Raw genomic sequence first — 24,116 nt, 5'->3', positions numbered from 1 at the left:
TTTTGATTTGGTCTGGTCTGCGCTGGGACCAAACTGGACGTCCCTCCATTCAACAGTCCTCACTGGAATCTGTTCCACTGCACAGTGTTTTGTTTCGGAAAGCTTAAATACATTATTTTGAAGTGAATAGGTTCCAAAACACAATAAAAACATCACTATTTAATATAAAATATCTATTCCCGGTTTTAATTTTCATTCTGTTATAAATTAACGGAAAGTGCCTCGTTGCTCGTGTTTACCTGTTCTTCTTTACCCTAAAACTTCAGTTCATGAAGAATGTGCAAGTAGTGCCTCATCTGCAATACATCATGCAATACCTTTTGATGTATTTATTTTGATGGAAACCTTACTGGGATGAGCACTCAAGGCATATCAGAAGGTATTCATGAATCTGTAACACCAAATCTGTAAAATTTATCTAAATATTCCATGCCGGTGGTGGATTTCTTGGTCCTTTCGGTTTTGAAAATCGACTTGCAAAGCCTGGAAAGAAATTGTGTATTGTTTTTTGTTTGTTTGTTTGTTTTAATAGTGCAAGTTCAGTATGTTATAGATGTTGATCATGTAATTCCCTAAAATAATATGGTATTTGAAAATACTTGCAATTTCAGCTTTCCCAAAATTTAAGATACAGTCAACCTGAAGCAACAGCCTGTAGTTGTAAGTCAACAAAACTATACGAATACAGTCTATCATTGTACATATCCACACCTACTCCCACTACAACATGAATATCAAGAATATAACTAGATTTTATGCCTAGTCTGACAGAAGACTTCTCTAAAGTAAAAGAATTTAAAATGGAAAACAGTGTTTCTCCTCCACCGTATTATACAACATTAGACAGCAGCCCAATGGAAATGGTACCGCTTTGTATTTGTCTTCTGCTGTCTCTGCTGCTACATGAAGGCTAAGGCTTCTCTCACACTGGGAAATATTTTTCAGAGCAGGTTTCGGGGTCTGTGTTTTCCACCCTACCTGTTCCTTAAACAGATCATGAATAAAGCCATAAATGTTTAAAAAGTAATAAGTGTTATTTATAATTTTGCAGTAAGATGGCAGCACAGTTTTGCACAAATCCAAAGATGTATTTCTTGTGCATGTTCTACAGATAGAATGTTAAATAACTGCTGCAATAACAGATGAAAAGTGTTTAGAAGTACAGACAGGATGCCGGTACATCAAATTATGTAGGCATGAAACAGTTTCATGCTATTTTGGGGTATCACTTCATTTGAGAGTTAACATGCAGCCTGGTACCTGCACTTAGACTTTCAAAAAATGGGTACCTCCTATTCCAAAATGCAAAGATAAAAACATACCAAAATTAAGGAAAGAGCTCAGATGGTTTGACGGAGCAGATTCTGATGGTTTTGTCAGTGAAGATGGACTACAGATGCCTAGAAATACAAAATTATACTGACACAGTGACCATCGTAATTCCCTGAAAAACGAGGTTTCTACGCATCCATGGGAAAACACATACTTCCACACATACAACCACACTTGGCCCAGATGTTATTTCAGCATAAGATGAAGATAAGTACTTTCCACACTGCCAGAGCTTGAAAGCCACACAGTTTTAACGATATTATTTGCTCATAGCAGGGAGCGAATGTACTACTGCAATACAATCCACTGGGAAAATGTTGGCTCAGAAGTGCTTTAAACAGTTTTTAGCAGTCCTATTTTCAAGATAAGCATTTAATTTTAGATCAAAGGAAACTTTATGAGAAACTCATTCTTTTTGCTCCACATAGGGCAGAATCCAGGATGGGGCTTAAGTTGATCATATTCCCCACAACATCTCTTTCCCCCATTTTGAAAGTATTTGTCCCACTGGTTTGAATGACCTGAAGAATCTGTAACTTGTATACACTGGAACTGCCCCTCAGGTAACCTAAGGGCACTGCAGCATCATTACTCTACTCCTAAAAACACTATTACTGTCCAGATCAGGTGGCACTCAACTAGCACATGCAGTTGTAAATGTTCTATGCCAAAGTAAGCAGATATACAGGGAGTTTCACATTTGACAAGTTCGGGTGCTTGAAAAATTCCAGTTATATCTTTATATATTTGCTTAAAGCCATCAGGAAGATGCACATTAGTCTAAAAGACTTACTTTTTCTCACGTTTTTCAGTATTTTCAAACTCTGAAAAAAAAAAAAAGTAGCAGATTCTTGAAAAAAAAAGTAGCAAGCAATTGTAGCAGCTACTATGATAAATGTATTTCACTAATAAATACACATAAATCACATCTCATGAAAAGCTTCGTGTCTAGCATCTGAGACAGAACTTCAGATTTCTGCCTTTCACATTGTCTCTGGCATTTTTCTAACTAACAGTAAAGCCCCCAGTTTTTATTATTCTTGCTGTTTTCCTCAAATGCTTTTCTGTTCAACCATACCATCCCAAAGTACAATTGCTTATGAGCATAATTAACTAGAGCCATGGTGACGAACAGAGTCTGTCCTACATGGGAATTCAGACTCCACTCAAGCAAATTTTTCCAAGAGGAATTAGTACTTGGGTGAAGAGAATGCTGAGGCATAAACATTCACACAGGCTTGACAGTGTTCCTACTGCATGCTAGTTCTGTCTACAGTTCTACAACAGAATATTTTTGATAGCCTTGTTTCTGTGCCCAAAATAGAAGAGAATGGTCTCAAAGCATGTTATTTTCTGAAGGTTAGCAGTAAGAAAGTAACAATAGCTATAGCCAGAATGATCTCTTCTCACCCTCTCCTTTTTCTCTAACAATTACGTGATTTTTTTAAATTATTTTTATTTATTTTTTTACCTTGCTTCTCCTAAAGCATTTCACAGGCTCTTTTGATGATGCTTCAGAAGCATTGCTCCTCAAACCCGGAGAATTAGTAGAGTTTCTTGGAGCAGGCTGTATACCTGGGAACATATATCAGAACATTTCCAGTGGTGATTAATGAATCCTCTTGCTTTTTTTCTAAGTGCTTTGTTGCTGCTTATTGTTTCCTCTAATGCAACAACTGCAGAAATTTCTAACAGGTTCCCTGGTTACATTTACTTCTTTTAGTAAAAAAGAACCTGACTTACTTACTTACTTACTTGCCTGCTGAACTCTCCTACATTTAAGTCCATTGGTAATATTATGAATAAGTTGGCCACTATCACCTCAGATATCTACAGGATTGGGTGTAAGTATAGAATCTCAGTTACGTGTTGAGAAAATAACTCGTCACTTACTTGCTGTATCAGCAAGAACAAACGACTCTGGGGTTCTTTCAGGAAGCGGGGGAGGAGAGTTAGAGCGATCCCGGTTTGTCTCTGAGAAAGCAAAGACAGAAGGTTTGGATAACTGCCTTTAAAAACATATATCTGTTCACCAAGAGGGCCACAGCTCTCTAACCTGCACATCTCCATTGTCTCAAAGGAAACAACACACAGTAAAAGGATGTGACAAACCTTAGCCTGAGGAGATAGCAGGGAAAATTATCATAAAGGTATCCATGTACAGAGTGGTGCAGTGGACGGTTAGGAAACATAAAACTACCAGTGCATTTGGTTGCAAAACTGTTTATAACTATGTAGTTGCAGAAGTATTTAGCAACACAAGATTTCTGTTGGACTGAGCAAAGATCTTAGAGACATTCATTAAATCTGGAAAAATTAAAGCAAGTTTGGTTAAAAGCAGACCTGATGTTAAAGAAAGTTTATCTCAACATCAAACCTTTACCTGATCGTGAGCTCCGAAGCTTCATACTCTGGAAACAAAAAAACAAGGAAAGTATTTGAAATTCCACGTAACTAAATGTGGTTGTCTTGCACTCAAGGAAGCCTTAGAGGATGAGGAAATGATGTTACATGCAAACACCCTCCCCCACACACCTCCATGCTCATGTAATGGAAAACAGACTTACACCTTATTGTTTCACTTTACAAAGCCGTAAGTCACCTATGGGATGATCAAAAGATGCCTAACTTTTGTTTTGCTCCTGTCTGTCCCACAGGGTGTTGTGAACCTCAGTGGACCACTAACTTCCCGTCTTCATTATCTTTCTTTAAAATAGGGATGATATTTGTACTACCTTGTATGGGATTTAGCACAAAAGAAATAAAGTTTGGAGCAAACTAATGTTTATAAGGAGGAACCTTACTGAGACCATATCTTCCTTCCAGTCCTGGACCCTGAAATAATTTATGGAGAAAATAGACAACTAGGGTCTTTCTCACAGATGGGAACATGATAAGGAAATTAGTAGGATGAGAAGAGATAAGAAGTCCCTTATTTACCTTACATGGTCTCAGTCTCACAGTGTCGTTAAACACATCTGAGTGAGACTCACCACTCCACTCCAAAGAGGTTCCAATATTTTTATTTCTGGCTGGAAGCTGAAAATCAGAAGTGGCTAGGGGAAATTCTCCTAGAAACAATTAAGCACAAGAGAGGTCATTTCTCATCCCAGGCAGCCAGAGCAAAGGCACTGCCATGTGCTGTGATCCCACAGAAAGGTGAGAAGGGTGGGGTCCTCGTAGCAGGTGTCAGTCACTGCTCTGTTAAATGCACTTACCTGATTCACTAGCCACAATGAAGGACTCCGGGGTTCGCTCAGGCAGGGGTGGAGGATCATCATCATCTGGCAGGGGCAGGATGTCTAACTGAGGAGATGTGGTCAGGTTACCTGCATGGCACAATACAACAGGAGAACTACAGACCTCTGCAAAGACACTGAGAACCGACTGCTCCAACCCAGCTGCACACCAGAGATTATGGTAAACATAAGTAAACTGTACCTAAAATCCAGCCAGTCCTCAGCACCAACTGCTGCTGGGTACATGCCCCAGGCACACACTCCCAGCAGCATTAACAAGAACCCCCTATTGCACAGGGGAAGATTACCCGCGTACCCCAGCACACAGACAATCCCTCAGCTGGTCGTATCACTGCTGCTTGGCTTGTACTGCATCTCCTGTGACATTCCCAAAGTCTGTAGCATCTAGGTAACCAGAACATTCATGACACCGCATCCTGATGGGCCTGAGCAGGACAGAGCTGAGCAGTGCCAAAGGTGCAGACAGCAAAATGTCTGACCAGACCAGACCCAAACTGGGAAGGTGATTTTAAGGTGACAGATCTAGGCAGACACTAACACTGAAGTTGTGGTTCTCTCAGTCTCGAGGGGATGCCAACATCCCCCTGCATGGCTCTTGTCAGAAAGGAGTGGTTTTTGGCCTTGGTTCCTCAAAGAAAACCACTTCTGGGAGCTTTCTGCTCAGATTGCCCTGCTCTAAGAATTGGTTAGCATCGGTCCTTGCCTCTCCATGAGAGCTGTACCAAGGTGACACAGCAGTATAACGTGAACCCCAGAATCCTGCTGTTCTAAAAGCATCATCTGTTTTTATGGGAAATATGTAAGGTGGGATGAAACTGTGTGAGGCCCTCCCCAGCTGGTCCCCAGCAGGTGGCTGAAGGGCAGCCAGGGCCCTGCTGGATGCCAAAGGACTGCGCTCGCCACCCCTGCCAGCTCCCGACGCCCGCAGGAGCCAGCAGCTCCAGCAGCACTCACTCAGCGGGGACGTCCTCCCGGCACTGGGGTGGTGAATGTGGGGGGATGCAGGCCTGGGCGGTGGGGAGCTGGCCACCATGCAAGGAGGGCCTTGTGTGTCCTGCCCCGCTGCCAGCACTGGGGATGGCGGGTCCTCTGGGGAGAGCGAAGAGAAGTAGGGGTCCTCCGCCGAGCAGAAGAAATGGTAAGGACATTGCCCACAGTTCCTGTGGCCTGGGGGGGCTTCCGCTACTCGGCTTGAGTGGTTCAGCTCAACAGGGGAATATCTGTCCTGCTGCTTCTCCTGGAAGCTTGAGTAAGAGGCATTTGGTGACTGAGAACTGGAAATGGGCTCCACATCGCCTCCATCGCAAGCCCAGGTTTCTCCCTGCTGCTCCAGCACAAAGGGGGTCGATGTGGTCCGTGTCAGAGGTGCTTTGCCATGAGCCCCTTTCTTGCCTGCTCTCTGCGGCTCCAGGTCCACAAGCAGCTGCCCAGAGGACCTGCTGCTGAACTCCAAACTGTGGTGTTTCTGGAGAGCTTCCCTTGTGCCCCACATCTCGGCAGCAGCTGCATTCCTGCTGTTGCTGAAGTTCAGAGTGCCAAAGGAGATGGCTGGTCTGATGGGAGGGACTCTACCCCCAGAGCTGCCATGCTCTCCCTTGGCAGACAAGGACGCCAGCGATGCTTCGTTTTGTACCACTGGAGAAAAATGTTGATGCACATTCTGGTCCTCTTGCCCTGAGCTGCAATAAAGCACAGCAGCGTGAAGTCAGAGACATCAAGTGCTCAGGAATTTCAGTTAGCCTACTAACAAGGTCCCACAACATTGTCCCTAAGAACAGGTACATTCCCCAGGATCACAGAGCCTGGTTTAGTCTCAAGCAATGAACATGGTAAAGGACTATACACCCTGGTGCCCTATTTGGACACCATTAGATGGTGAACGGAGGAAGCCCCTTTACACAGGTAAATGGCTCAGTGCAGACTATCTTCAAAAATAAAATTATTTACAGAAAGTGCACACATGAAAACCAAAACACGTCCACAGAAGGATCTCACCACCCTTTGAAGCTGCCTGTAGTCTGGAAGATGGGCTCCTCAGGCTCCCCACAGCTAGGCAGGAGGCTCTTGTGTGGCAAATGCAGGGGAAGGATGGGCACCCGCTAGGAACACCCTGCAGGGTGCATGGCTCCAGGTAGAGCACAGAGATGAACCAGCACGGGGGTGTTTCATCTCCACATTCATTAGCCTTTTTTTTTTTATGCTGCCCTGGATGTGTTTTAAGTTTGTATATGAAACACTCTAAGTACAACTTGAAACAGACAGAAGGGCAAAAGAGAGGGACAGGTATTGGCATGCAGGGAAGAGGTTAAGATTCAGTCTCAGAGACACATCAGTAAGAAGAGCAGGAATTACATTAGGGACAAATGAGAGAGAAAAAGTGGGACTCAAGGGAGGCTGCAGAGATTGCTGACAATTGAAATGCCAGCTTTAAACAGAACTGTGTCACAAAATACACATTTCATGTATTCCTGAAATAACATGGGTGATTGAAAATACTAGCCTACGGGATACTTGTGCTGTGACCTTACCAGGTTAGTAAACTCAGAGTACAAATATCTTCAACTGAAGGCAGAAGTGGCTTGGGTACAGGATGCCTGGTTTGAATCTAGTGAAAGAAAAGGTCAGTAAACAACAGAGTAAGGAAGAAGAATGCAAAGAACACAAACATGATATTCCAGGAGATGGAATTCCTGACAACTACTTTTAATTATTAATGGAGTTTGGGAATGACAAACACCAACTTGAAAACACCAGTTTGGAGCTGAAAACTGAGGATAGGTCCTCCTGAACTGCTCTTTCTGTTCACACCTTTCTGAAATAAGATTACTAAGGGCCAAATGAGAGTCCAGCCGTGCCAAACACCTGCAAAACAGCCTAAGAGAGCTCTGACTTCAGGACCCCGCTCAGACATTCAGCATGGCTGTGCAGTCACTGGTTTCATTTGTGACACTTTGGTGCACGACCATCCCCCATGCTCTGCGAGGTGCTTTCAAAGGGCAGTGAGGTTTAGCAAGGGGTTGGCCAGGAGCTACAAAACCACATCCGGATTTGAACCGTTTTCTGCATTTTGTGTCATTCTAGTCTTGCATCTCCTTTGCTTACAAACTATCCACAACACATACAGAAGGCACTTTCCAGCTATTTTCTCACTGATCTCTAGTGAGTACTATGGCAAAACTGAGGCAGAGTCCCATTGCAGGATCCAAAGCTGTGGATGTTTCAGATGTTCCTGTTAATGTAACTGTATACCAGGAACATGTTGTTCTTCCTCAAAGGTGTGTGAGATTTGAAAGACTTTGACATGGGTTTTTACAAGATGTTTTAGCCCACTCTCCCCCACAGACAGTCTGTGATGCTAATTATCTCACTCTGTTGCTTGCAAGCACTCCGTGAAATCAAGTTTCAAGAGCACATCCATGTGAAAATCAGCCACTGCTGGAGAAGGTTGAAAATATTCCATTCACTCATTACATTAATGATGGTTTTGAGACAGAAGAAAGTTTAGCTCTCACTTGAGGCCAACTCTTGTGGTAAGTGTTGTGTGATCAAGGAAACAGATGGATTCTCATGGTTAACTTGAAAAGAGTCTCAGTTCGGGCTGGGGCCCTGTCTCTGTAACTTTAATACACTTCCTTGCAGAGTATATAGAAATGAGTTAATGCATTTGTATAAATGAAATAGCAGGAAAGATACTTAGGGCCACACAAGCACCTCCACAAATTGGAGGCTTCTGTTACAATGCAATTATGAATAAATAGGGCAAAAAGGTGATTCATTCCAGGTCTACAGAGGAAACCTCTGCAGTAGGAATCTAGGTTAGAGCTGGCGTGCCTGAGCCTGCAAGAGGCAGTATGTTTGTCCTGGTGACCTTTACCTGTGAAGCAGCAGAATCTTCCTGGGCATCAAGTGCTTTAATCTGCCTTTTGAAGAGTTCAATAACAGCATCATAGACCAGTTTGTACTGCTCCTGCATCACGGAGAAATAAAACAGACATGAGAGCCAGCACTCACACTGCTTGTAAATGGCCATCTATTACGCAAATCAAACATCAGCCCCCTTATAGAAGCTGCGACTTTGCGGTCTGTTGGTAGGACAAGTTATCAGAAGTAGAAGCTGTAGTTTCCAAAGGGTTGAGACTGAAGTATTTGTTTTGTTGTCAGCTACACAAACAACACTGTTCTGCACTAAGCTTCCTCTTCATTCTGTCTCAGCCGAGAGGAGTTCTTGCTTTATTTCCTGGATAGACACTTGTTTCACAGCATGAGCATTCAATAAATGAGTCTGCAAGCACTAAGCTATTCCTGCTGTCTACAAGGAAATAGTCAGAAATTAATTTCTGCAAAATGATACTTCTGCTCAGAAAAGGGACCTTACAGAACATCTACATGCCTAGTTCCCAGCAGTGCAACCATTTTTTTCTTCCTTACTGCAAGCCCTTCTGAGGAACTGTTGAGTTTTCAGTACTGAGTTAACAGTACCGAACGTTAAGAAGTATTAACAGAAATATTAACAATGCCAGTTGTTAAAATTTCCTGAGCGTACCTTGGTCTGCACTATTGAAGGCCTTTGTGTGCGCATCTCCTGGATCAGACTAAAAATACTGAAGTTCACTGGAACAATCTTGCAAGAAATGGAAGAGATGAAAAATTAAAGGCAGGTTATTCCAAGGAGCTTCCACGTTGTGGTGCAGTTTAGAAGAGTGTCCCAAATTCAGACCTGCTACTGCAAGAGTCTTTAACAAAGGACCTGCTTATCAAGCCACCTTTAAGAACTGTCTTGCCTCCTCCCTCCTGCCTTGCACTCCAAGAAAATACCCTTTTTTATAACATTGGTAACAGCTTGGAATATCATGAAGGACAAGATACTGATTTGATGGATCAGGGGATTCAGGATTACTGTGATAAAGGAAATAACCACTTTACAGAATCTCAGCAATCTGGCACAAGGCCAGGGATTACTTACTGTTAAAGCATACAAACATACATTTTTAATGAAGAGTCAGAAGAAAGCAAGGTGTTAACTTGAAAACCCTGGATTTCTGATACTAAATTGTGGAGAGACAAATATAGGCAGTAACCTTGTATTGAAGACAGAAGGCCAGCACCAGGGTTAGCCCAGTGATCTTTAGACCAAGACAGGGAGGAGAGAGAGCAGGGAGGTCTTCAGCCTGTTTGCACAGCCCAGGCTGCATCAGGGCTATTTACACCGGGATGCAGAGGGAGGGAGTGCAGCACCAACAGCAGGCAGCACACGGGTGGTGCAGAGCCTGAGCAGAGGAGCAACACAAACAGGCTGTCAGGTATCAGCAGTTTGGCCAGTTGGGCTACAGGGAGTTTTCATTCACAGTTATTATCTGAAATACACCTGCGCGCAGTCAGAGAGAGGTAGAGCTGGGAGGAAGGGGAGGAAGAAGGCGAGGGAGAGAGTCAGGGAATCGCACTGTGCTACACACGCGCCGTTTGAGCATGTGCGGTGGGACTGACACCTACTCCGTCCTTCAGCAGCTTCTGGGTGTAGTCGATTGCACAGATGACTCCTGTTCTCCCACAGCCAGCACTGCAATGAGAGTCACAGCAGGGTTGCTAGTAGAGGGTAGCGGTGGGCACACTGCATTCTCCAGCAAGAATATTTCAAAAACCCCACAGCCTTGCATCCCACACCTTGGACAGTGCAGGCTCACACAATGGCCCTCCCGCTCCTGGTGGCAGCTCCACCTGGCTGCACGTAAACTTCCACCTGACAACAGCTCTGCTGCAGGCAAGAGGGCACAACTCCTCGGCCTCCCACATCCTCCTCCTGTGGTGACCAGGAGTGCACAGTGTTCTTGGTCTCAGCTGTAGCTGCTATCACTGGCCTGCTGTCACCTATCTCCTCTCCTGCTCTCCAGCCATACCAGTGGCTCAGAGGACACGTTTGTCCTTAGGACTTCCTAGGAGAGGATGGAGACTCCAGTCCTGCACGGGCTGTGCCACCCACACCCACGGGCGCTCAGCAAGCAGGAAGGCAGGGAGGAGCCGGGAGCGCTCACCTACCTGCAATGGATGCAGATGGGAATGCTGTCGTCTGGCTGGTAGCAGCGAACCTCACAGATGAGCTCCAGAATGGGGTTGATGGAAGAGGGAACATCATGGTCTGGCCAGTTTTGATAGTGGAATTGGTGGACAGTGCGGATTTCCTGCAAGAGGAGAAAAGTGCTGACAGGAGACTGAATTAACTGTCAGCGCAGCAAGAGCAAGCTGATGTGCCACAGCCATCTCTAATTCCTGCTGTGCTGGCAGGCAAAGGCTGCAGGTTAGCGCTGCACTTTGTGGCTGTTCATGCTGCAAAGGACACCTGGCCACTTTATGATGTGCTTGATATTACCAGTTAACCTCGCTTACCCAGAATCTAATTAGCCACAACTAATAAACAGCTTCAGAAACTGAACTTTAATTATTTTTTTACTTTCTTAATTCCTTCAGCTGCTTCTGAATCCAAAATAGCATTCTGAGGAGTGTAAAACTTTCTCCAAAATGCACCATATTTTAATATTGATATAACAAACCTAACCAAGATTATTTTCCTGCCTCCGCCTTTCCTACTTACTTCATTCAGGGTCACTTTTAGAGTCCTGATCACATATTCATTTTTCTTTTCTTCAGCTTCCTGCAGAACAATAAATTAGGGTCATGCTTTCTGCAGATGACAAGTTTCCAGTGCACGTGATGAGGTGCTAATGGCAGCTATACTCACACAGGCAATGGAGAAGGGCCCACACCGCAGGGAGGACTCACCCAGGTCTGCCCAGTACCGCTCACATTTTTTCTGTTGCAAGAAGCAGATGTCGGGTTATTTCCTGCTGCCTGTCTGCAGCATCTCCTGTCTTTGCCCAGAAAATCTCATGCCAGGAGGCCCAGCTCTTGCTGCTGACCAGTCTCTACCCTTCCCTTCCCTCGAGTCATCGGGACAGGACCAGGGCCATGATGCTCTCACCCACAGCTGACCCGTGCTTGTTCCCGGCTGCCAGCACCACGTCTCTGGGTGCAGCTTCACACCGGGCTTTATGGCAAGGGGGGGGGACGACGGGTGCTGGGGTGTTTGTGTCTGGCTTGTTCTCCCCTGCCAAAGAGGCCAGTTCCACTACCAGAAATGGCTTAAGAATTTGCTGCAGGAGACTCAAGAAACAGTCTGTATCAAATGGAAACTCACTGTCCCTAACGAGATTTTATAAAAATCTGCATCTCTCTGCCCTGTCCTGTCACTGTCATAGCAGGGCGATCTCTGCTATGTTACTCACCTTTCCCATTTCAAACTCCATACAAGCCATGATCACGATCTGCAAAAAAACAAGGTTCACTAGAAAAGCCTGGAGGCAAGATTCTGTTCCAGGAAGAAAAATCAAACTGATCATTTCGTGATACTTATCAGCAATGAGGAAGTTACTTGGACTGTCTTCCCCAAAGTCCCACAGAATTATGCAAATCAAGCCCAGGACATCACCCACAGCCCAGCTGCGAGGACCTTCCCCCTTGGAGCCCAAAAGCAGAGTCACAAGCAACGGTCTCAGCGTGTGTGAGGGAAAGGCTCACAGGAAGGATGCAGGTCACACAGAAATCTGAGTACCACCCAGATACTACTGCTGCCTCTTTAGCCACAACTGAGTCCTAGCTGGTTTTACAGACAGCTTTTATTTACTAAAACAAAACAAGCAACAACAAGATGTACAAATCTGCACCTTACCAGGACTTCATACTCCCAGATCATCCTCCAGAAGTCAATGACAGTAGTGGAGAGAGGACCCTGGGTTGCAATGTATGCTCTTGGCCCATAGACGCCCTAAAACAGCATTCAGATCAGATATGAAGTCATTTTTGCATAGTTCCCCAAAGGAAATAAAAATCATCCCTCTTTCTGAATACTACTTCTACCCAATGAGCCCAATAAGGACTTAGGAGGGCTTTTATGTAGTCAAATTTTAGGCACCTGAATTAAATTTAGTAACTAGAAACCAAGGTGTGAAAACTTCTCAAAGGCAAAGCCAAGGCCAGGGAACTGGGCTTGGGGCGAGATCTGCTCCCGGGGCCCCCCGTGCCTCGCAGTGTGTTTGGGAGAGCCTATAGGTACTGCCCGACGGCAGAGTGCAGCCTGGCGCTCCTGTGGCCGCTGGCCAGAGAACCGTGATCCCCTGTGAAGGTCTGTCCACCTGCAGACACGCTGCGCAGAGCCCTCACAGCAGTGGAGAGCGAAGGAAACCTTCCATCTATCAGAGAAGGGCTCTTGGCGCAGCGAGTCCCAGCTCCATGGAGCTCCTGAAGGGCCGCTGAGTCCGCAGTGACCTGCCCTGCTGCTCGCCGCTGCAGCGCGTCTCAGCGGTGCTGCCGTGCAGGGCTTCCTGCCCGCCTGCTGGTTTCAGGCTCTGGCCACGGGCAATTTTGCACCATCGCCCAGCAGAGGCAGGAAGCGGGGGCTGCAAGCCACAAACTGTTCCACCCCCAGTCCCAGCACACGCGTGACCCCTGCCCTGCCGGCTGGTGCCTCTGTACTACAAGAGGGGTTCTGAGGGGCTTGCTGACGGCGGGCGGCTTCTGTAGCTCAGCTGTCCTCATGCCCAGCACAGAAACTGCCGCAGGCACAGGGCCTGCTCCTCCTGGCACAAGTCAACCAGGCAGCTCTAGCAGCTGCTGCAAACACCATTGCACTGCAAAAGACAATGAAGGAAGCAATACCTTGATGAAGTTGGCATTGATGTAATGAGAATCTGCATCCGATGTGATCAGGGACAGCTCCACTCTGCTGTGGTCAACTGCAGGCACAAAAGCAGGAGAAGCAGCAGCAACAGTTAGTGTTAATCCCTCTTGGCAGTTGGGCCCCTCAAGCTGCAGCATGAGGTGCCTTGGGGGAGCACACGCATCAGAGAGCTCTTCTCCAGAGCCGACCAGCAGCTGTGCAAGCAGCCAGAGCCTCCTCCAGCACTGGCAAAAGCCCTGCGCAGAGCTGCCACTGCCTGCATGCATGCAGCAGAGCAGCACGCTCTCTTTCAGAGCTGGCAAGAGCTGCAGCTGCTGCCAATACCACGGGGCAAGACTGTCCTTTAGTACGGAGCAAGCCAAACCTAGAATTGCCCTGCACTTGGTCTTACTGAGATCTGTGGGGATAGGTTTCTTTTCAAGCTAGAATGGATGGAAGGGACAGTCTGCTCTGACCCCAGGACAGAATTTGCTTTGGCGCTTCCAGCACCAAGCAATGACAAACCACAGCAGTTCCTGCCTCTGGCCTGCTTTGTACACCATGGAGATGTCCTTGTCCAAAGCCATCCTCTGCAAGGTCTTGGTTGCAATGCTACCCAGAAAGCTTGCAAGGATTATCAGTAGAGGATGTGTTTCCTACTGAACTGACATTCTTCTTTCTCTAGGAAATACATGCCAAAGTCTTCCAGAGCATGCTTTGGAACAGTCAGAAACAAAGCCTTAAATCTGAGCAGCTGAATTCAAAGCCAGGAGACAGCCAGTGACATGTTCACAAGCAAGCAGCCATGCGGGCAGATACTGGAGGAAGAGGGCAAAGTCAAGCTAGCAAAAAAAAGAAAGGCTGAATAGCAACATTTGCCATTTCCAACCTACAGGGTAAGATGTCTTTGTATCTGTTCTTCTTGATGTTCTCTGGGTGCTCAGATGCTGCTGTAGGGTAGATTTTATCCGATCTGTATTTTGTTGACTGCCTTTTCAGCTTCTGTGATAGAAGAATGGAACAAGTTACAGCAGATGTGCTACATACAACACGCTACTAGAGAGCATGTGTGAAGGTCTCTAGGGGTCAGGCTCACCACCACAAAGTAAGATCTGCACCATTAATTCTTTCCTGAGTGGCTTTTCTCAGGGTACTCAAAGCAAGAATAGAGACAGAAGCCACCGAAGAGCTTCAGCACAGACTTCTGAAGAATGGAAAGTGTGTGCTGAGGCAGTGCCCACAAGAGGCTCAGGCATGTAGGCTTCTGAAGTGAGATGATGCATTTATATAGCACATAAAGCATCACGCTCGGCAGCAGGTGAGACACGGGAATCTTTCTCAGTATAAATGGCACCCAGATAAGAGGATTAACAATATTAAACTACTTCTAATAAATGACATCAGAAGGGACAGAAAAATTAATTGATTTTTCTCACTTTTCTAAAGATGCTCCTATCTGTGGCTGCAAACAGGAATGCTCCAATAAAAGGGGCACGAGAAATCAGAGCACAGTAATATATATGCTGATGAGAAAGAAAGGAGGAGGAGTCCTAGGAGAGGCCCACAGAAATACAATCTCTAGTCTCTTTCATTTCCAGTGTAAAGCTGCTGCACTCCTGGAGTGTTCAAGCATATTCTTCCTTGTAAAGTGTAGAATTTTATTTCATTGACATCAGCCCCAAGTAACAAACACTGTGAACAACCATTGGCTTTGAAAGCACCATTCCTGCTGTATTCTTTCTTTCATAATTTATTGTCTACCTGGCCACTTTTCTTACCAACAAGGGGTGGTTTTGATTTAAAACAAAAGGCCATTTCTCTAATTAGTATCTCTGTGGTCAGACACTCCAGAGGGCAAGTCTCTCACTTTCCACCACCCTGGAGCCATGCCACTACAGACCTTCTCTCAGACGTTGTTGTTGCAGTCCAGAAAACTGGGCTAACGAAGGAAAACCCTCAGCACCCCACGCCTTTACAAAGGAAAGCTCTACAGGGGTGAGAAGCAGAGGGAAGGGACCATTGGCACACCTGAGCTGCAAGGTGATGGAACGTCTTGTGCCTTGCACGTATTTCGTGGTCACCCACGTGAATTTTAACAGGAAGTGGAAACAGTGGTTCAGCTGCTCTGCCCAGACAGCAAAGGAAAAACACGCTGGTCTCAGGGTTGCTGAGCCAAAATAGCTCAGTGGTCAAATGGATTGGTGCTGTGGAGATGGCCGTGCCCTGCTGATGGTGCAGGCAGCACCGTCTCAGGGCGTTGGAGGCAGTGAGCTCTAACACGGCAGCACATGAGGAGTGGTGGGAGTTCAGGGCACTGATTTTTGGGTGCTCAGCATACACCGCCTCAGGGGTCAGCCTGCCTGCAACCTTTGCACTGGGGCTCACACACGCTTGTATTCCAGTTCTCCCAAAAGCTCCCACCCCATTTTGGGGATCCTGTCCCCTGTCCTTAATGCCAGACAGGGCATTAGCAGCTGTAAGCAGCTGTGGGAGAGTTGCAGAGCTCCTTGCCTGCTCTGGATGAGTGACCGCCAGGACGTGACACCTGGCAGTGCCCACGTGCATGAAGCTGCAGAACAATGATATTTGCCGTAAGGCCGTGTCAGGCGATGAAGGGCTGCATGGCTCTGCTTGTTTGATCAAGCCATGCTGCCCCTGCGCGATACTGCAGACGAGAGGTATAAACAGCAACACGCATCTCATTTCCACGGTATTTCTGTGCACAGAAATATAGGTTCAGTTCTAAGCCAGTCACTGGTTTTTAGTATTAAACTGGAGTTTTTAAAAGGTCAGAATGAGTAAGGAAGAAGGCACAGGAGGCCTTGGACAGTCCACATGTCCAGTCTTTATTAATCGAGAACACGGGGCATGTACTGTGTGGCAGAAGGTGTGGGAGCTGGCAAGCAGCAGGATGCTTTTTGCAGACTGCACATCCCTGCAACCTGCTGGTTCCTCAGGTGTTTGTTTGCGTCCTCCCTCTCCTCATTCAAGTGCCACCCCATCTTCAGGGGCAGGCTTCAAATTGAAGGAGCTGGAATCACTCAGCACTGGGGCCAGTCCTCTCATAGCTACAGCTCTGAATCTCCTTACTCCTGCCCCTGCATAAACTGGGATAAAAATGATTGGGAAATGACTATATATGACAAAGCAAGTGAGAGCAGCGTGGATCAAACTCTGGCTGTGAGACTGCATGAACAGAAAAAGGAGACTCAAACAAAAAAAAACCTCTGTCATTTACAGTAACACCACCACAGTTTGCATGTGCATGTTCTTGTTCACACAACGAGAGAGGAAACAGTAGGGTGGAGAAATAACATTGAGCATTTTGACCAAGCCTGGGAACACGAGCCGTCTCAGTTGTCTGTTAAGGCATTTGCACTTCCAAAAGCGGCCTGTAGCTCAGGCCGTTTGGGGAAGATTTCTTCCCAGGCCTAGAGGAAACGTTGCCCTGACCACTTCTACAAGTTGTTCTTGTCAGAAAATTAGCTGTACACTTGGCTGCTGGAACTAGCACGTGGACCCAGGCTCACCACCCCTGCTGCCTCACATGGCACAGAACAGCCCCAGCCCCAGTAAGGGGGAAATTCAGCAGCTTGTGACAGCACTTTGTTCCATGGAACAACAGACTGTTACTGCAGGCTCAGATTAATCACTTCCCTCTGACCCAGACACCTGGAAGTCGAGTGCTAAGCTTTTCCCAAGCGTTTGAAGTGCAAATCTTCACTGGTGTGGCAGAGCAGGGCTGGATCTCATGGGGACTGCCGAGTAACGCCCGCCTTCCCCAGGGCTCGCTGCCTGATGCAGCCCCTGTCTGGTGGGGTGGCTGGGTGGCAGTGCTTATTCTGGTGTTTGAGACATCTCAGATTTACCTTTCCCTGTGTATTCGGAAGCTGATCAATGCCAGAGAGGCTGCTAGAACAGCCTTCCTCCAGCTAATACATCAGTAGCTGTCACCAGCTATCAGGTCTTTCTGGGAGGCTGTGGATTGCCATCTAAGCTGCACCTCTGCCACTTAAACAAATCGAAAGTTGGCAGAGGCTTTACAGATTGGGGCACTGCACAGACCTCCACCAGACACTGCAGAACACTGGGGAAGGTGGGAGCCATCAGCAATTTTTGCTAGTTTTGCCTTTCAGAAAGAAGAAATTTATCTCCCGGAAGAGCCAGGAGCACCGACAGCCAGAGGAGCACGGGCACTCCTTCCAAGTGGCTGCTGGAGCCCTTCCACATAACCGGGCACAGCGCTGGAGGCTGCAGAAGCAGCCGACGCAGCTGCTCAGGTCACTGCCTCCCTCACGCCTTGGCCAAGGTGCCAGATGTCCACGGGACTCAGAACCACCTCAGGCCCTCAGGTCATTTATCTGGACACCTGTTCCTTACTCTGCAGGGTGGCATGGGGGGTAGGATGGGTGGTTTCTAGTGAAATAAGAAGAGAAACAAAATATCTCAGGCAGCACATCGAGATTCCCAACAGGAACACACACCTCACAGATGTAACCTGTGGCAATGGCAGAAGAGGCAGCAAGCAGCTCTGTCTCTGTGTTCCTTACTATGCCCCCGTTTAGTACCAGGGCAAAGTGAAACCATATCTTAACAAATGTATTTGCTAAGGAGAAAACAGGAAGCACTTGGTTAATTATTTAAAAAAAAAAAAAAAAAGTTTTACTTTGAATGCAAACCATTAAATCACTCTTCTACCTTTACGCCTTTTTATTTTCACTCTAGTTAGCTCCTGCATCTCTTTCTGCTGCAAAATTTATAGAAAATCTAATAATCACATGCAAATTATGTCCCTGTTTGGGGAGAGGCAACCGAGCAGTTCCCTTTAAAATCAATTGAAACACAGAACTCTGCCTTAAGCAAACTTACCAAAAACTCCTCTACAAATGCTTCTTGGTCGAGCTTCTTGCTTTGGGTCCTTTCCAGATTTTGCAGCAGAATTTCCCTTTGGTCCATGTTGCAAGAGAGAGCGAGACTGGCCTGCCGAACCCGGGAACGGACATGTCAAGTGCATGTCATAGCGGAAAGCACCAGCCCGGAGAGCTCTCGCTGCAGGCTGTGGTTTACTGACTTCATCACAAGTCTTAAAGGAAATTAGTACGTAACAGATATCGTGGCCAAATAACAAAACAAAACACACAGCCCTGGGCCTTAGCACCTCCTTTTAAAACCACACATGCTCCACGTGTGCCTCATGGAGAGGCTGAGCCCTGGAGTCAGAGCCTCTGTGCTCACCGTGTGTCAGAGAGGGTCGGAAGTCAGAGACTGGTGCCTGGTACCCTGACACCCGACCCCTCAGGCTGATGAGAATCCCCTGGAGTCTCACGAGCAGCCAACGGGATCAGATCATCTTTGCCAAGATAGTTGTCCAAGGTGTAGCATGCTCCAGGTCACAAGCCTTCCTCGTCCTGCGTTGGTGCAAATGGACAGTTTTCCTCATGCCCAGGCTGTAGCCTGCTTTCCTGGGATCAGCTCAGCTGCAGAATATTGATCCAGGATCATCTAATCATTTTTACAAAAGCTTTAAATAAGGCTGCTTTACAGCTGTGTGAGTAAAACATCAGACTTTGTAAAACTGCCCAAATTTGGCATAAGAAAAATAGCGTCAAATTCATCTTTCTGGTCCTTTTGCATTAGCAGCCAGAAGTGAACCACTGCTTGCTTGCTCCATGAGGCCCAACGGCACTGGAACATGCTTACACATTCCCTCTTGTCACCTGGATTCAGACAATAACTGTCAGGTACACAGAGCAAAGAGATCAGGAACCAGGAAGCAAAACGGACAGATTCAGATGGAAAACCTGCTTCAGGTACCCCCATCACTTAACTTCGGCACACTTGGTGAATAGCATTCCATGTGCTGGTTCAGAGTCCAGCGCTGAGATTTGTGCTCCTTTCATGGGAAGAACAAGCATTGGATACCAAGTAATTAGATTGAGTATTTCTCTCCCTATTGAGGAAAAATAGATACAGAAACAGGCAACGAAGGAAGAGGAAAGTTACTTAAAAAGAGCAGCTGGCTCCAGCACCTCCTGGCGCTGCTCCTGCCTGTGCACAGGGCGTAGTGGCAGCCCAGCTCTGGTACCGACAGCAACTCCAATGCAAAGAGCTCCGGCATGTTCAGAAATGCAATGGTGCTTCAGCAGCACAAGATGCAAAGTGGTACCTGGGAAACTGCTAAATTACAATTGCTAATTCACCTCACCTACTGTCAGTGATACTTACTGGTACTCTAAAAAAACCCTACAGGACAAATTGGAAATGATTTAGAAGTGGGAAGTAGATACAAACTTCTCTGAGGCCATCCATTTTCTCTACTTGCATAGGTGGGGAAAACTAAATGAAATGAAAATAAATTGAAAACAACCACCTCAAAAAAAAAAAAAAAAAAAAAAAAAGTTATCACAACCTTAATCTTTTCAATATCTCACATTTTGTAGAGAAACTTCAGACTAGCTGTACCAAGTTTAGTTATAATCAGTAATTAGATCTGTTTATGGAAACGTTTTAAAGCAAATATTACCTGATGAGTCTGAAATTAGTACCGCAGCATTAAGCCTTTAACCTTTGAATAAGAGTGAAGCCCACTTTTATGAACACATTTAAGAGATACAAGAAGAAAAACAAATAATAACATTTATTGTTTTTTAGTTGTAGTGATGTAGAATATCTTTTACACAGTTCTTATTTGTATGATTCTTCTGGCAATCTAAATAAATATCGAAGCAATTGTCCCACTTAAATCAATGAAATCCAAACTTTTTGGAAAGTAGTAAAACACTTCCTCTCAGTCGTCCAAGTTCTCCTGAAAACAAACAAACAAAAAACAATCCATGTGTATGTATTTTAGAGGAAGAATTTAAGGTAAGTTTAAAGGAGCTGGCAGGAAGGGAAAGATATGGGACAGCGAGACAGGCTTTGTGTCTTCCACTGTGACCCTCTCCCGGACTGATTTCACTGTTCCACAGAGAAAACGAACCAGGTGGTATCCATAGAGCTATGTCAACAGGAAAGTGCTTTTTGTTTGACTAATCCTTAATAGCTCCCAAGGCACTGAGATAAGGAATTAAATCCTGACACAGAGGAGCAGTTGGGAATTTTGATACTGACTTCAGTGAGTCTTCACCAAGGCATTTAGCAAAGCTGCGTTCTGACAGCTACAAGAGGAGCTGGCTGATGCATGGGTCAAGGAGGGGACACTGGGTGGCTGGGTGTCAGTGACCAGCCAAGATAGGCGCCAGGCTGAACACCGTGTGGGAAAGCTGAGAGCAACAAAGGGACAGAGCCAGAAACACTCAAACATCACAGCGAACTTCGTGTGCTTACCCATCCTCCATGGGCCTCAATGTAGTTTTTCACTTGAGCATTTCCATTAATCACTGTTATGAGTTGACTGGGATGAAACATAGAGGGGACTTTCTTAAGAATATGCATCATCAGTTTCACAGAAACAGAGAGAAAAGCTCTCTCATAGACCATCTCAGGGTTCTGGTCACTCCAGCTTCTGCTGAGAGAATCCACAGCAGCCTCGAACTTCTCCATCTGCAAGCATCAAGAGGGCAGTCTGAGCTTCTCCTTTTTAAATGATCACTGGATAAGTGAGTCTTGGCTCAAAATCCAACATTCAATTGAATTACTGCATTTGTTTCTTCTACCCATGACTAAAGCAGGTGGGCCCCACAACTCCCTGGTGATATCCACACAGCATAGGACGCTCAGAGCAGGGCTCTCATTTGCTTCTGTCTTTACTGCAGCTTGTGCAAACTACAGCATCAGGAGGCACGTTTGAAGGACTGGGGAGGACAGCTGTAGCCAGAGCTGCAACAAACCTTCAGCTAGAACTACATGCAGCATTTGAACCAAAACCATACTGGCAGGAGATCTAAGACTTCAGGGCAAGCTCAAGCCAGACCACCTGGAGCACCTGGTCTTCTCCCATCACAGCCTTCCTCCTGCACACAGTATTTGCCCCTCATGAGTGCCAGGCTGCAGATTATCTACTGCAATGACAGACCAGCCCAGGCAGAGCCAGGGCTACTCAGGTGATAAAAAGCAGCTCTCTTGGAAGAGACAAGGAGAAAAGTTGTGAGAAATCACCCACCTGGAAAAAGGCAAAGGACTGAGCAGGTCCTACAGTCATTTGCTTAGCTTTTGTTCTGGTGGCTCATACACTGCCAGATAGACAGAAATGAGCAGAGGCAGGCTGCTGGCTATCATGTCCCTTTCCCTCAGACACCTCTGACTCCTACAGCATAAGTTGGTCTTCTCCCTAGGCTTTTGCTGTTCTCCAACACAAAAGGGCCTCCAGGTTGCCCTGCAGACAAAGAGCAGGCCCAGGGCCAGACAGGACAAGTTATCCTTTACCTTCCCTGTGAGTACTTCAGCAAGAGCCTGTGAGGAAACCCTTTCAAAATCCATGTTGCACTGGTCCCCGATCTGTCGCAGACGACTGGCAATAATAACTGGGTCAAAATCACTTGGAAGTTCTCCTGCAAATGGCACAGGCCCTAAAACAATGAGCAGAGAGAGAGTAGGGTAAAGGATTATGGCATAATGTATTACTAAAAGGCAGAGAAAAGGGGAGATTATAAACTTACAACCAAGCATATTTAACACATACTACATTCGCAAAGCTACCTTAAGAGAGCTAAGGTAGTTAGTGTCTCAAGCACTTGGGACAACAATGCAGAGTAAACCTGTGACAAGACACAATAGGATATCTAAAACCAACGTCCTTAGGAAATACTGTACTTGCCAGTCGTTCAAGTATTCATAGATTTAGAGGGATTTAATTGAGGTTCCACAGGCAGCTCCATACCATCGATTTGTCCAGGTCTCTCCTCTCACCATAGATGCTTTATGCCCAAGTTTTGCTGCAAAGACATCCCCAGGGCCTCTCTTTTACCTTTCCAGGTTTCAGGCAGCTCCTTCCCTCTGCGCTTCCAAAGGCAAGCAAGAAAAAGAGGGATGGAGAGCACCTAGTCTCTCCTTCCTTTGATTCCAGGGACACACTCCCATTGATCAGCTGGTAAAGTCCTGCTTAGATTCCCCCAGCACTGCTAGGCTGCAGATCATGGTGTATGGAGAGGCATCAGAGAATTTAGATATCAAACTCAATGTCTCTTCTGAGTAAGTGCAAATTGCAACGTTTCAAAGTCACATAGCGATCTAAATTTGGGAAGGTTTTCAAAGGAACAGGAGACATACTTCACAAATTTCAAAATTTTATATAAAAACCATTAGTATGTCTCAGCTAAACAACTTATAGGGGGGTTACGTGTGGTGTTTTGTTTTGTTTTGTTTTGTTTTTTTTTTTCCCTCAGTTAAAGCATTTCTCCTTAAAAACACTGAGAAAAAAAAAAAAAAAAAGTCTATTTTTTAATATGTCTGAATATTCAGCCAGAAGGAGCTACCCATCACTGAAAATTTCAGCAAAAATATTTCCAAGTTTGACAAGACCATAAGGAACTGAAAGCAGGATCTTTCAAAATAGAGTAGTGAGCAACTTTATCTTCAGCATTGCTTCCTGACCCAGCCACCTTCTTCCCTCCCTCCTCTGCCCGCAGCCCCTGGCACGGCTGCCGCTGCCCCCCGGTTCTGTCCGGCTGCAGGCCCTCGGTGGGCATCGCACGGCGCTCAGGGAGCTGACAGCACCCGATCCACCAGAGGGAAACGAGCACCAGGCTGACTGGAGACTTTGTGGGCAAGACAACAGACACAGAGCTTCCATCGAAAACCTGTTGTTTAACCGGCAGTGTTTCTGTGAGGTGTGTGAAAGGCATATCACGATTGTCGCTACAATACAGTCCTTAAAAACTGTAAGATATTTTACAGAATAGGATTAATAAAGCCACACCTTGCACTTACGGTAAGGCCATTACAGTAACCAGTGTACTTTAATCTTAAGCCAGGGAGACCTCTCTAGGGTTTTGCCGTTGTATAAAATACTCGATGGACTTCTGCACAGAGCAGAGTGGAGCAACGCTTCCTGTTCCTCTCCATGCCCTGGCTGAAAGTGACTGAAGTGGGAAGAGCAATGGTTATGCTGCCAGAGAGAATTTTCATGGCTGTGACAAGGAAATGTTTCGTGACACCATGCAAAGTCCAGCTCTCTGCAATGTTTAGCAGAGCAGCGGACTGCTGCCTCCACGCTCCTCCAAAAGGCTGGCCGGGTGCAACTTTCTGTCCTTCCCCATGGGAGCCCCAGCAGGCAGCGAGCTCACCGGGCTGCTGGGAGCTGTGGGGCCCCCTGCCCGCCCTCGCCTGGGAGAAGCGCGGTCGTTCCTTATCAGAACCCCCCCCAAAACTTCCCTGGCCCAATAAATCAGGCTGCAGTTTGGCCTTCACGGGGTTCAGACAAGCCCACCCCACTCTAACTCTTCCCCAGAACAGAGCTAGCTCGGAGGTCATCACAGGTCTGTATTTTAAAAAGCCCAACAACCAGTGCCAAGTTACAATCTCCTTCCTTTAGCTGTTCGGTCACAACACTTCTCCAACATCTTCAGCAAACAAACAAGATTTTTCTCCCATTTCCCACCAAACTTTAGGTCTTACCTCCTGAATCTGTCTGCAGACATCGATTATCAATTTCATCGTCATGTAAGAGATCATAGTATAAGGCGTTCACAACGTGTTCCGTCTGTTCCTCAAACGTTGTCATTGCAGTTTTCTCCCAGCTATCTGAATGAAGCTGAAGGCAGGACCAGATGCCTCTGTAGCTGCTCCTCTTCTCAGGTGTCTGAATTTTAGCTTCCTTTTCCCCGTAACTGCACAAGCCCTTCCTTCTGGGAAGACTCCTCCCCAGAACAGCACAGCAT

General features: G+C 46.2%; 2 protein-coding genes across 2 annotated transcripts; both read right to left on the bottom strand.

Annotated features, from left to right (window-relative positions):
* Positions 1-418: 418 nt before the first annotated feature.
* On the bottom strand, positions 419-18,255 carry PTPN22 (protein tyrosine phosphatase non-receptor type 22). Its single transcript, XM_032203319.1, has 21 exons — positions 18,169-18,255; positions 14,193-14,301; positions 13,299-13,375; positions 12,313-12,408; positions 11,870-11,908; positions 11,326-11,397; positions 11,179-11,238; positions 10,626-10,768; positions 10,083-10,149; positions 9,136-9,213; positions 8,467-8,559; positions 7,121-7,197; positions 5,547-6,271; positions 4,551-4,634; positions 4,273-4,403; positions 3,716-3,743; positions 3,226-3,306; positions 2,804-2,907; positions 2,126-2,156; positions 1,323-1,400; positions 419-483 (listed from the first exon to the last, which is right to left on the bottom strand). The coding sequence occupies exons 1-21, from the start codon at positions 18,253-18,255 to the stop codon at positions 419-421; spliced, it is 2,325 nt and encodes a 774-aa protein (XP_032059210.1).
* A 1,737-nt stretch (positions 18,256-19,992) lies between these two features.
* On the bottom strand, positions 19,993-24,011 carry BCL2L15 (BCL2 like 15). The gene is made up of 4 exons (XM_032203344.1): positions 23,854-24,011; positions 21,664-21,806; positions 20,626-20,841; positions 19,993-20,104 (listed from the first exon to the last, which is right to left on the bottom strand). The coding sequence occupies exons 1-4, from the start codon at positions 23,957-23,959 to the stop codon at positions 20,087-20,089; spliced, it is 483 nt and encodes a 160-aa protein (XP_032059235.1). The 5' UTR covers positions 23,960-24,011; the 3' UTR covers positions 19,993-20,086.
* Between the last annotated feature and the right edge of the window lie 105 nt (positions 24,012-24,116).

This window comes from Aythya fuligula, chromosome 25, assembly GCF_009819795.1.
Source record: "Aythya fuligula isolate bAytFul2 chromosome 25, bAytFul2.pri, whole genome shotgun sequence".
Lineage (NCBI taxonomy): Eukaryota > Metazoa > Chordata > Aves > Anseriformes > Anatidae > Aythya > Aythya fuligula.
Note: the sequence above shows the minus strand (reverse complement) of the source record. Positions and strands in the feature narration are given on the sequence as shown.

What these genes read in the sequence shown, in the direction of transcription:
- PTPN22 (XM_032203319.1), bottom strand. Translation starts at nt 18,255, where the DNA reads ATGGACCAAAGGGAAATTCTGCTGCAAAATCTGGAAAGGACCCAAAGC. An exon ending in CTTCAATAGTGCAGACCAAG is followed by an intron (nt 8,560 to 9,135) that starts GTACGCTCAGGA and finishes TCCGTGATGCAG; the next exon opens with GAGCAGTACAAACTGGTCTA. An exon ending in CGGGAGGACGTCCCCGCTGA is followed by an intron (nt 4,635 to 5,546) that starts GTGAGTGCTGCT and finishes CTCCTCAGTTAG; the next exon opens with ACATCCTGCCCCTGCCAGAT.
- BCL2L15 (XM_032203344.1), bottom strand. Translation starts at nt 23,959, where the DNA reads ATGACAACGTTTGAGGAACAGACGGAACACGTTGTGAACGCCTTATAC. An exon ending in TCTGCAGACAGATTCAGGAG is followed by an intron (nt 21,807 to 23,853) that starts GTAAGACCTAAA and finishes TCATTGTTTTAG; the next exon opens with GGCCTGTGCCATTTGCAGGA. An exon ending in CTGAAGTACTCACAGGGAAG is followed by an intron (nt 20,842 to 21,663) that starts GTAAAGGATAAC and finishes TGATGCTTGCAG; the next exon opens with ATGGAGAAGTTCGAGGCTGC.